Consider the following 12858-nt stretch of genomic DNA (forward strand, 5'->3'; position numbering starts at 1 on the left):
AATAGAAACACAGTGAAAAGTCAACATGGTAGAAATAAATTGAGCATGGGAGTTAGGAACAGGCAAGCATTTGTTAATTATAACACACCGTGTTCTAAAAGGATTGGAAAAAGATAAAACTACATCTCAAGCTTTGAGAAATAAAATGGCAGAGACTTAAGATATCTATCATCTATCTATAATTTATATAGTTTTAACTCTAATTTGGGCTAGAGTGATAACACAGCGGGTAGGGCATTTGCCTTGCACGCGGCTGACCCAGATTTGATTCCTCTATCCCTCTCGGAGAGCCCAGCACGCTACTGACCGCCCCCACGACAGGGTCTGGCCTGCTCCCCGTGGTGTATTCGATATGCCAAAAACAGTAACAACAAGTCTCACAATGGAGACGTTACTGGTTCCCGCTCGAGCACATTGATGAACAATAGGAGGACAGTGCTACAGTGCTAACTCTAATTTATATATCTGTAATTTATATAGTTCTGAGGTATCTATACATATCTACCTATATAATTTGTATAAAAGCAGGTCTCCTGGAATGAAATGAATATTCTAATATTATTAGAACCTAAAACCACCGATTAAAAGTAGCATCATGTCTACGTCTCTGCATGTATGTCATTCTGTAGCAGGACTCATGCGGAAAGCGGGAATTGATTTAAACTGGGATTATAATAATAAAATGCCACCTGTAGGGAGTAATCATTGTTGAGAAGGAACTACAAGCTAAGTGTAAAGAGGCTAATTTTTCAGATGCTCTGAAAGTAGAGCGATATCTTTATACCTCTGCTACTCATTTTAATGAGTCACGAGTAATTTGGCTTCCCCAAACCTTTCAGAATGTTAAGGCACAGAGAGAAAATTTTTAAATATCAAGAAAGTAATTTTGGGTAATTTAATATTTATTTCGAATGATTTTATAAGTGGTCTTCCTGCCGAATAAAAGCAATGATTATCACAGTGGTTCTCAACTCTAGAGGACTTAATAAAACATATATCGAGGAGTGCTAGCATTGGCTTTCTGAGTCTGTAAACAGGGTTCTAGAAGAGCTATAGAATTTTGTTCTAACTGGTTCCTATTGCTAGCTGATATTGCTGGGCTAGAGATTTGGGAACTGTTTTATCACAGAGAGTCTTCATATTATCAGCTAAATTTTGATTATCCAACAGATTGGCTTTGGGAATCAATGCTATACAAATGCATGTGTTTATATGTATATGTATGTACTAGGACTTGTTAACATTTTTTTTATTTCCTTCATTTTTAGGATTGCTCCTTAGTCCTCTATTTCCTGTCATATTCAATTCCAATGTAGCATAGTTTCTATTATTCTAATGGGCCTCTAGTATTCTCTCCTAAATCTCACTAATAAAGTTATTTTATTACTTGACACTTACAATCTATATTTTGACATGACATAACATTAGCTAAGTCCGAATTGCAACATTTAAAATTTTATTTCAGTCATTCATTTCTTCTCAAATTTTCACTGTTTTACTGAAATACAGAAACAGGATAATGAAGGGTTAGTAATCATATAGTGACTAAAGTTGATTTTTACACTAAAATGTCAAAAAAATAGAAGTGCCTATTTTGTGTATTAATGACTGACACAAACACTTTGTAACAATGTCGATAACTAGTACATCTCCTGGGATAATTTTCAGATCTGGGAACATTAAAAACTACCAGAATTAAGCTATCAGTTCTAGTTACAAAAGGCTACAATGGGAAAAGGGGATATTGCTATTCCTCTGTATATATTTCAAGCTTTATTAACATTCAGGAGAAAAGAGAGATTATAGAAAGATGTTCTGGGCAATGGACTTTAAGTAGTGCCATCCACTGATATGATTCAGATAAATCTTCAGAGGTTCTCCCAAAGAATTAAGTTTAGAGAAATGTCTCCTAGCATCGTATCTGGAATATCCTCCCTTTATTTCATTGTATGTATGGTGGGGTCAATGATTTATTAGGATTAACCACACTATTCTGAATCCAATGTCCTTTGTGATGTAACTGAGAATTCTTCCATTCAAGGTGTTGGGTACTTCCCTACCCTTTACCTTTGAAATTCACCACCTGACATAATTTGGGCAATGCAGCAATGCATGTGAATAATAATAATAATAAAAAAAGTATTATACTTGTCAACTAAACCCTTTTCCTCCCGCAAGTCTGCCTTTGGGACAAGGAAAGCTACTTTAGAATAGCTGCTTTCCCTCAATCCAGCCCTAAAGTAGCACATTTGCAAGAGACCAGTATCTAGTTTAAATCCAGCAGTGTGTCCTCATTGAGACTAACTTAAGCAGTCTTGCACTGTTCAGAAAAGATGATCCCCAAGTGATCTGAATACATCTTAGAAAAGCTTCTTGCAGGTCATTAGGATTTTATGGTAATTTGTTTCATAATAATATCTGTTACATCATGATTTTCAGTCTTTTCTTTGGTAAAAACCACCCTAAAAATTAATGTGGCAGATAATGGTGTAATTTTGTCTATGCTGTAGAAAAAATAGTTTTTTAAAATCCTAATGGCATTTAGAAATGGTAATTAATGTATGAAACAATATCATAGTAATTAACAAAACGAATTTGTAGTTCTGTAAATTAAACTATAGGAAAGTACATAATGAGTGCTCATTAAGTTAGTTGGTTGTGATTTTTTTTAATTGAAATAAAGTCAATGAAGCTATGAGAATGGAAAATTCAACCAGTTCTTTTAATAAGCATAAAGTATTTTTTCAGACAGATGTTACAATTTGTAAAAATATTCTTAGTGGCTTAATTATACATGACAACTACATTCTACCATAGCAGGACTGTTAAATATAATAAACAGAATCAAAACAAACATTTTAAAAAAGAACAAACACAATCAGTACTTTTAAAATGACTTGACAAATATTGATTATATGAAACTTTGGTCATTAGGTTTCCAACATTGAAAACGTCTCTACTTTCACATAAGTCCTCTGAAATTATGTTTTAAAATAGTTCAAAATAATACAGTTAAAATCACTGATCTTTAATACTCCAACTGTAAAGCAAAAATTTATAATCTTTTTTGATATATTTATGTCTATTACATGCAAATCTAAGATGTCAGCATATTTTATGATCTAGAAAAAGGACCCATTTTAGAGTACAGAATTTAACTATATTGAGTGATGTTATCATATACTTACATGTGAAAAAGGAAGAACCTCTCACGATACCTATTGTAATATAGGAATATGCTACATCATCTTTTGTGTGAAATCTAAGACTAGTTAACTGAATTACAGCTTGTATTTGGAGATTAAAAATGCTCACTTAAAATACTCTTGAAAATACTTTAAATACAGTATCTTTATATGTCCAATTTTAATATGTTTCTGATAGTTGGAAAATAACATGGAAAAGAATCATCTTCAAGTTTCTGTTTCTTTTGAGTTCAGGAGAATGCCCAATCTCCATAAATAAAATGTAAATAAAGGAAATGCATCAGAGAGTTGGGAAATAGTTTCATCGTGCTTCTGAAGAAATTTCTTGATTTCCTGGTCATCTTGTCCTTTGTGTGAAGTATTACCATCTTCAGCTTCCTTTTGAAGAAGCTGCTCCAGAACCCAGAGTAAGGAGAAAATATTTTCATAGCGTGTCACATCATAACTGCATTGAACCTACAAATAAACAACGTACTCTTTGTAAAAATGCTTCTTGTACTTAGTTCAGTAAAAAATGAAATAAATTATTTTTCAGATAAAGAAGTAGATACTTATTTGACACCTTTATTCTCTTCCTTTAATTGATATTGGGAAAGAACAATATTTTATCAAAAAATTATACAATATTAGTGGATGAAGTGTTGTTAATTTTGTTTGGAAAGTCCATACAAAGGTCCAAATTCTTTCTGTGTATTTCTTAGTCAAGCACTGTAGCACTGTCCTCCCGTTGTTCATCGATTTGCTCGAGTGGGCACCAGTAACGTCTAACAACAAATTGTGAGACTTATCGTTACTGTGTTTGGCATATCAGATACATCACTGGGAGCTTGCTGTGCGGGGGGAGATATGCTTGGTAGCTTGCCGGGCTCTCTGAGAGGGGTGGAGGAATTGAACCCGGATCGGCCATGTCTACTGCGTGCAGCAAGGCAAACGCCTTACCTGCTGTGCTATTGCTCCAGCCTTCTGAAAATATCTGGTAAAGTCTTACACATTATATTCATTTTATATCGAATCCAACAACTTCTAGTGTCCGAAATTCTTGCTAATAAAAAAATAAGATTTGTTAGGGGTACAGGGTTTTTAGGACTCTATTTGGAATCACAATTAGGTCCCAAAGCAGTGAGAATAATGTCTGTAGGTGAAAAAGATGTGTTTGCAAACTGAGACTGCACATATCAGGCTGTGTAGAATCAGATCTAAGGTCATTAAGAAAAATGTAGGTTTGTCTTATAGGAATTTTTGTTTGACCAAGATGACTGAAAAAGGGGTGAGTCAAAGACAGAGAAAGAGGACAAGAAAATCATAACAAGAACACAGAAATAATGTAAAAATACAAACTATAATTCGCCTACTTAAAAATGTGCTGGAAATACCCAGCAAATGTATTCACTGAAATGAAAATTACAGGAAACACAGATGCAGGAACATTTCTTTATACTCTGTATAAATGTATTTTTCAACTACCTGACCCAATAAACTGCACATAGTATGCAAAATGAATTATCTAACCAGATACTTGGTTCTTTCTTGAAAAGCTTGTTTTATGATGCTTTCTTATTGCCTTAGACTTCTCCCTCCTACCAAATTGTACCACACACTCTTAAGTGAATGAATATACCTATTAACTTGATGCTGATCCCCCTCTGGAATGAATGGCCTCATTGATCTCCAATACCAGAGTGGTGTAAATAAGAGCTGCAGTATGAAAGTATGTTCCCATAGCTTTGTACATGCTCCGGGAATCTCAAGCTGAGGTCTGCTTACTGATGGACTAGAAGTTTTTAATTGAGGGTCCTGTTTCTTTGTGATTCTGAACGTTACTCTGACTCTCACCAGAATTGATCTGTCTTGAGTTCTAATTATTTTGATGTGGGAGGGAGGCACACTTGGCTGTGCTCTGGGATCACTCCTGGTGGATTAGAGTGTGGTTCCGGGGATCATTGTGGTTCTGGGGATCGAACCCAAGTCAGGATCAGCCACATGCAAGGTAAGCATCCTATTTACTGTATTATTGCTTTGGCCTATTGATTTCTACTCCTATCCTGTGTTGCATCTAACAAGTATTTACTCTTTTTTTGGGGGGGGAGGGGGATGTCACACCCGATGATGATCAGGGATTACTCCTGGCTCTGCACTCAGAAATTACTCCTGGTGGTGCTTGGGGGACCATGTGGGATGCTGGAAAATGAAGCCGGGTCAGCCATGTACAAGGCAAACACCCTAGCCACGGTGCTATTGCTCCAGCCCCTGGATAAACTCTTACACTTCTAGGTATTTACAACTCATAGAATACTAATTTGGAACTAATTCCTTTGTAATGGAGAGTATGCACAGAGCCTGTATGCCTTAGCTGTCCTTCCTCTCCTGGGACTGAAAGGCAGTTTTGGTGCAGAAGTGGTGGAGTTTCTTCCTGAATTGCCTGGACTTCATCACTCTAGGAGCTTCCTGTTCTGCTTAAAGTGCCTGGGCACTTTCTGAATAAGTGAAAAAGCTGAATTTTTTTCTATTAAAGTCCTTCAGGATTGAAGGGATTCTGAGAGGGAGCTTTATAGGACCAACGTAACATTTAATTAACTCCATCTTGTTTAGTAGTTGACTTTCAGAAGAGAAACTTCTACCTTCATTAAAAAAAAAAGAACTCACTAAACATTTTTTGTAGCACATTTTCAAAATTAAATAATTTCTTATAGTTATATTTCCAAGCTGCACTGAAAAACAAAGTATTAAAATATTTTAAAATTTTGAGGAATATTAGAATTTCTTTACATGTTATTGAATTCCTTTTACAAACTGTAAAACTGAAATTGAGGGCCTGGGCAGTCATGAGTTTCCTAATTGCTATTTTAGATGGGACTCAATCAAGGTTAAAATTATATTTTTATCATGGCTTATTATCTTTGTAGTTGATGCTGATTAACGGGTTACTTCTCCATATCTATTTCTTCCTCTGTTTTGGAGAGAGATAGAAATTAAAAAAAAAACTTGAAAAAAGTAAATAAATACACATTCACACATACATGCAAGTATTTTATGGTAAAGAGATCTGAGCTTCAAACGCGCTGTCAACTGATTTAGAGAAATTACATGCAAACATAAAGCGAGGGGGGTTGAGGGTAATTCTGAGAAAATGAAGAGATAGATAATTGAAGGGTGGGTGGAGATACTAAACTAACTGAACACAGTGAAAAAACTGGTGAATCTACTGAAGGTTATATGGAAATTCCTTGTCTAATTCTTGCAACTTTTGACTAAGCTTGAAATTGTATCAAAAGGAAAGCAACCTTATGCTCTATATCCTAATCTCTCTCCAGAAATACATCACTTTGGTTATTTTATAGAACATTTTAAAAAAATTACCTGAGTAAGTTAAAAACCAAAACCAAAACAAAACAAAAACTGGGAAAAAATTTAATAGCAATCATATTTTGCAAAATACATCTTTCTTTCGCCGTCCCTTTTTATCATTTTTCCTACTTGTATTTCCTGTATTGTTTGAAGTCGAGAAGCTGTCTTGTGAGATTCAGAAGTGGGGTCAGCCAGCCCCATTGTGGAGGGCTGTGCTGCCCGATATACCCACACAGGTACAACGTTCCATGCTATGGTCCCCCTTTCATTTATACAGGAAGAGACCTCTATGGTTTCCGAAATTTGAAAATGAGATGCCTTCTGGATCTCACACAGGAAGAAAAGATTCTCTAAAAGGATGAATATAAATCCACATTCTTGGGCAGTAAAAAATGGAGAAAAGGCTAGTACATATTTGAGGTATGACTTGCAGACTGGATGCTTATATTTAAGCTCCAAATATCAAACTGCTTAAATGTTTACATCTTTAAAACTTTGATAATTGACAGTATGTGCTAGCCAAGGACACTGTCACTTTCAGATACAGACATGATACTACAGGAGGAGGAACACAAACATGACTTTTTTTTTTTATTATTGCTACAAATACCAAGAGGTGAAGGAGAAAATTGGATCATTACTGAGTAGAAAATCAAGGCAAAGAGTATAGGCACCTAATCTAAATGTTAAATTAAATGTTCACCGACTATAATGTACCATTGGCTCAGTATTCTGCATGCCAGGTTTTATTAGACAGAAGCAATAAGGAAGATACAACTAAAATTAGTGGCCTCTAAGAGAATGAATTCAACACAATACTTTAAAGGAAAAGGTCAGTTGTCACGATAATTAAGTGGGAATCTTACTGCTGAGTTTTAATAATTTAGCTTTTAAAAAAAGCTTCTAAAAGGCTAGGAAGGCAGTAGATTTTGGTCAAGGAGATGAGGAGAATGAAATTAATTTCCTACTAAGCAGTCTGGAGAATGCACCGAAAGAGCTGAGCTTTGCTGGTGGGGTTGAGCAATACTGCAAGGACTGGTTAGCAGTGTGCTTTAAGCACAGAGCAGAAGAGTCATATGCATATGTAAACATATGTATATACATATATATGCATGTGTATATGGTGATATATTATACATTATATATAAAATAAACCAAATGGAATTTATTTATTTCAAGCAGATCAATACAGCATCTCCTACAAATACTAAATATATATGTGTGTATATTATATATAATATATATATATTTATCATGATCACGATCATCCTGTTGTTCATTGATTGTCTCGAGCAGGCACCAGTAACGTCTCCTTCTACCAAGCCCTGAGATTTTAAAAGAGCCATTTCAATGCTCTTTCAGAATTAGGAGGATGAGACCCATCATTGTTACAAGTATTTGGCATATTGAGTACGACTTGGGAAGTTTGCCAGACTCTGCCGTGCGGGCAGTATACTTTTTGTAGCCTGCCAGGTTCTCCAAAAGAAAGATAATAAGATGTCGCTCAACCGCAAATGCGGCCGCACGCTTCTGGGAGCTGGTTTTATAGTCTCTGCATCTTGGCCTTTGATGGGACCAACCTGGCGCTGGCAGCAGCTGGTGGGTGTGACGCCTACCTACTGGAAGAGGGGGGTCTGGGTGGAGAAGGCCCAGTCCCAATCTGAGTAGGCTTGGTTTTGGAAACCTTTAAATATATATATATATATATATATATATATATATATATACACACATTCTTTTTTTTCTGGTCCTGCAGCCTGTGTGCCAGACCCATACTGAGAAACTAGAAATTTAAAGGATGATCAAAGAGTCAAATTAATTATGGAAGACTTTCTAGAGATGAACCATGAGCCAAGGTTTCAAATGGTAAAGGTTATAGACTGATGGATTATCTTTAGATGACATTGGGCACTGAGGAAGATAAGAATAATTTAATTGAATATTAACCTATTTTGTACTATACAGATGATAACATGCTTATCTGCCTGAAATGGTGAATCCTAGAGTCTGGTTCTCAAGAACTGAGATCTGATTTGGGGGTAAATTACACAAGGATTTCTAACCAATTAAACATCTTTATTTTAATTGTTTTTTTAAATTATTTTAAACATCTAATTGTTTTCATTAATTAACATCTGCATTCTTGTGCCACTACTGTGTTTCATATAGGAATTAGTTGAAGTATGCACATTTTACACATAAAGATATTGATAAAAATTATATATATATGTAATTACAACACCATATTTCATGGGGTTCAGACAGTAGGCAACAAATAATAGAGAAATATATATTATATATGTATATAATACATATGTATGTATATATGCCTCTCGGAGAGCCCGGCAAGCTACTGAGAGTATCCCGCCCACACAGCAGAGCCTGGCAAGCTACCTGTGGTGTATTCGATATGCGAAAAACAGTAACAATTTAATGGGTCTCATTCCCCTGATCCTGAAAGAGCCTTCAATACAGCAGCGTTGGGAAAGATGAGTAAGGAGAGTCTGTTAAAATCTCAGGGCTGGGACAAATGAAGACATTACTGGCACCCACTTTAGTAAATCGATGAACAATGAGATGACAGTGATACAGTGATAAACAGGAATTCAAAAAATCACAAGTCTTGTATAAAGTAATAGTTTTCATTTTAACTAACTTATCTATATATTTAAAGATGTCCTTGAGGCTAAATTCATATAATGTAATACCTAGAAATACACTGAAAAGGAAATGGCCTACAATGGAAGAGGAATTTTGACACGATTATCAAAAGGGTAGCACAGTTCCTATTTGTTTGACTCCCAGCAACAGAAGATGTGAGAGAGGCTGCCATGGGTTGAGATGCCATGGGTCTGAGAAAAACATAATTTCAGCACATTAGGTTTTCATAAAGAAATACTGTCAACATACATCCTATACTTATTAAATTCCAAAGCCATTCACTAACCTGAGACCTGGGCCAGTAATTCAATCTCATTTACAACTTGGACATAATAACAATAGTCCTTCCATTGAGATGTGGATAAAATTAGTTATACATTTAAAATGGTACAGGAACACACACACTGTCAAAGAATTACCAATTTGATGTCATGATTATACTTAAAATAGCTTTTTTAGAGTATTATAAATGCACCTGCTATCATTCAGGTACTTACCATGGTTAATTGTGGGAAATATGTCAAACTCACTAAAAACTGTTTAGTGGTGCATAAAAATCTATGGGTGTATCTCAATTTTTTCTTCTTTATCAAGAAGTTCCTGAAGCCAGTAAGGCACTTGTTTGCATGTGTACAACCTGGATTTGATCCCTGGAACCGTTTTCAGTTTCCTGAGCACCACTAGGAGTGTTCTTTGAGCACTGTTGTGTATCAGTACATTTCCCCACCACCACCACTGGAAAAAAAAAAAGGAAAATTCCTTGATAGTTGATAGTTCTTTGATCGTAGCAATCTGGTGGGAAATTCCAGTTTGCATAGCAGGATGTTATTGAGAAACCTAAATGCAAGATGAAATTTTCAAGTCCACTGATGTTATAAGGGCCCTAAAAAAATTTTAAGCGTTTGGCTACAAATAGAAGTTTCTTATAGGATACAAACAATTGCAAAAAGTTCTATTTCAGCCTAATCTCTTATTCCCAAACAAGGCATGCTGTTTAAGCAACCATTTGATTATGCTTTTCTCCCCCTAACTAATATTTCTCATTATCTGAAGTATGATATGATGGGTATTTGTTCTAGACTATTCCAGAGACAAGTTGTGGAAAAAGTGGTGTATATATATATATATATATATATATATATATATACATATATATATATATATGTTGCTTTTTGGGTCATACTCAACAATGCTCAGGGATTACTCCTGGCTCTGCACGCAGGAATTACTCCTCGCGGTGCTTGAGGGACCATATGGGATGCCGGGAATGAAACCCGGGTCCTCCGCATGCAAGGCAAACACCCTACCCGTTGTGCTATTGCTCCAGCCCCCAAAATGATGTGCTTATTCCTAAGCAGTATGCCTTTTGGTTAGTGGCTCAATTATATCATAGGTTATATTCCAAATGTGCTTTAAGCTTTATATTTGCAGAGTTCTCTGGGGAATTATCCAGTAGTTTGATTCCAATGATCAATCTTGGTCATTAGACTAAGCAGATTGTGGATATGATAAGACAGGCTTCATAACAATTTGGATTCTGATTTTTTTTTCACCTTGAGTGTAGTTCCAACAAAGAGGTATCACTTTTCTGTGTTCTAACAACTACAATGAATCAATTAAAAAAATCCTTTATGGCTTCTCTACAACCTTCTCAGGATCCAAACCCTTAATAGTGGGTCCATACCCCCAATTACAGGACATTTTTCCCCATTATGTGTACCATAATATTAATACACTGCTAGAACTTCCTTTCAAGAACATTTGAGAAACACGTGGATAATTTACTAATCTTGATTTTCCTCATAGAAGTTCCTGACAAGGCAATACACAGCAGACAATGCTGTTATTAATGATAGCACAGTGGTAGGGCGTTTGCTTTTCATGCAACCAGCCTGGCCGAGCCAGGTTTGATTCCTCCGCCCCTCTCGGAGAGCCTGGCAAGCTACCGAGAGTATCTCGCCTGCATGGCAAAGCCTGGCAAGCTTCATGATGTGTTCGATACGCCAAACACAGTAAAAACGAATCTCAAAATGGAGACATTACTGGGCCCGCTAGAGCAAATGGATGAACAATGAGAGGACAGTGACAGTGGACAATCTATTAAGTCAAGAGAACACAATTCACTGAATTAAGTAAAGGCTATATTCTCTAAAGACGAATTCAGACAAGAGCATATACTTTTTCTTTAATGTTTTTGCCTACCTTGCCATTTTTGCATACCTTGCCATCTCTCCCTTCAGTCCTATTACAAACATTTAATGGTGGAAACCCTTACATGTCTCACACTATGGTTAAGTGCTGGGGATAGAGAGGACAGCTACCAATAGAAGAGCTCGATGCATCGAGGGAGACAAAAAGTAAATCCAGGACCATACAGTGTGCCAGCTAGAGGAGCTATAAGAGAACTCCAAAGAGACTACTGTTATGAGGTGAGAAAACATGAAAAGTCATAAATAAAGTTTAGCCATATGATCACGGAGAGCCCGGCAAGCTACCGAGAGTATTCAATATGCCAGACACAGTAACAACAAAGTCTCCAATGGAGACGTTACTGGGCCCGCTCGAGCAAATCGACGATCAACGGGAGAGCCTTTACCTTTACTTTACCATATGATCACACATTTCTAGATGGAAATACAGGATTCTTTTAGAGAAAGAACTTAAAATTACTGTCAGCATACATAAAACTGTTTGACCACTACCACCCACTGCCACAGGAGCCTCTATTTCTGGCAGAGAGTTTGAATGGGGAATAGGCAGAGTCATCGCCAATCCCTGTAAAGGCTCTGTCAGCAGAATCTGCAAGACGTCTTCTCTAAGGCCACTGTACCAGAGAAGAATAATTTGTAATGTTCAGTCAAGAGCCAAATCAATTGTCCTAACTACACATTAGCTTGTATGTTCAGTTTCCTTAAGTCTATGGTCACTTAAATACTTGACACCTCCTCAGAGAAAGACACAAATAAGGAAACACTAATGTAAGTTTTCTTGAGAAAAGATGTACTAAGTTGTCTTCCCTAAAAGTTAGTAAGGCTGTTTAATAAAAGTAAGTTGGCATATATGTTTGGGTCAGTAATTATATTCGGTAGGATTTTTTATTTCATTAAAACACCATGAGTTACAAAGGTATTCATGGTTGGGTTGTTGACAAACAGTGTTCCTCCACTCATTCCACCACCAGTCAATTCCTTCCACCAGTGTTGCCAGGTTCCTTCTCCAACTCTCTAAACTCCAGCCCCAGCCTGCCATCTTTACAGGAACCTTTTAAGTTTGGTTGTTTAAGTTTGGGTCTCATGATTTCAGCGTTGTTGACTCTGGTTTGGATTGTTAGCTCTATTCTGTATGATTCTTTGTTAAAGGAAAATAAATATCTAAATAGCCAGCAGGTGTGAAATCAATGAGATACATTCTTCTTTAAGAGTGCCAAAGATGCTACCCACAGCAGCATCAAATTATGACAAACCAGGCAGAATGCAAGAACCAGACTTATTGGAATTGTATCAGTGACTACCCACTCAGACAAGGGCCAGAGCATCAAATAACCACCTGTGGGGACATATAGCTTAAGCTTTGATATGCTCGCCAATGTCAAGCAAGAAATGTACATATTTTTATACTATACTGGATCCAAAGCTCATGATTAGTG

At 36.3% G+C, this 12858-nt stretch overlaps 1 protein-coding gene across 1 annotated transcript in view; it reads right to left on the reverse strand.

Annotated features, from left to right (window-relative positions):
• Window positions 1–3413: 3413 nt before the first annotated feature.
• MEI4 (meiotic double-stranded break formation protein 4) overlaps window positions 3414–12858 on the reverse strand; it is a 160200-nt gene continuing 150755 nt past the window's right edge. Inside the window, exon 4 of the mRNA XM_056110066.1 lies at window positions 3414–3662. Within this exon, the coding sequence (XP_055966041.1) occupies window positions 3414–3662 (249 nt within the window). The remainder of the gene's footprint in view (window positions 3663–12858) is intronic.

The sequence above is a fragment of the Sorex fumeus genome, unplaced genomic scaffold (genome assembly GCF_029834395.1).
Source record: "Sorex fumeus unplaced genomic scaffold, SorFum_2.1 ptg000008l, whole genome shotgun sequence".
In the NCBI taxonomy this organism is placed as follows: Eukaryota; Metazoa; Chordata; class Mammalia; order Eulipotyphla; family Soricidae; genus Sorex; species Sorex fumeus.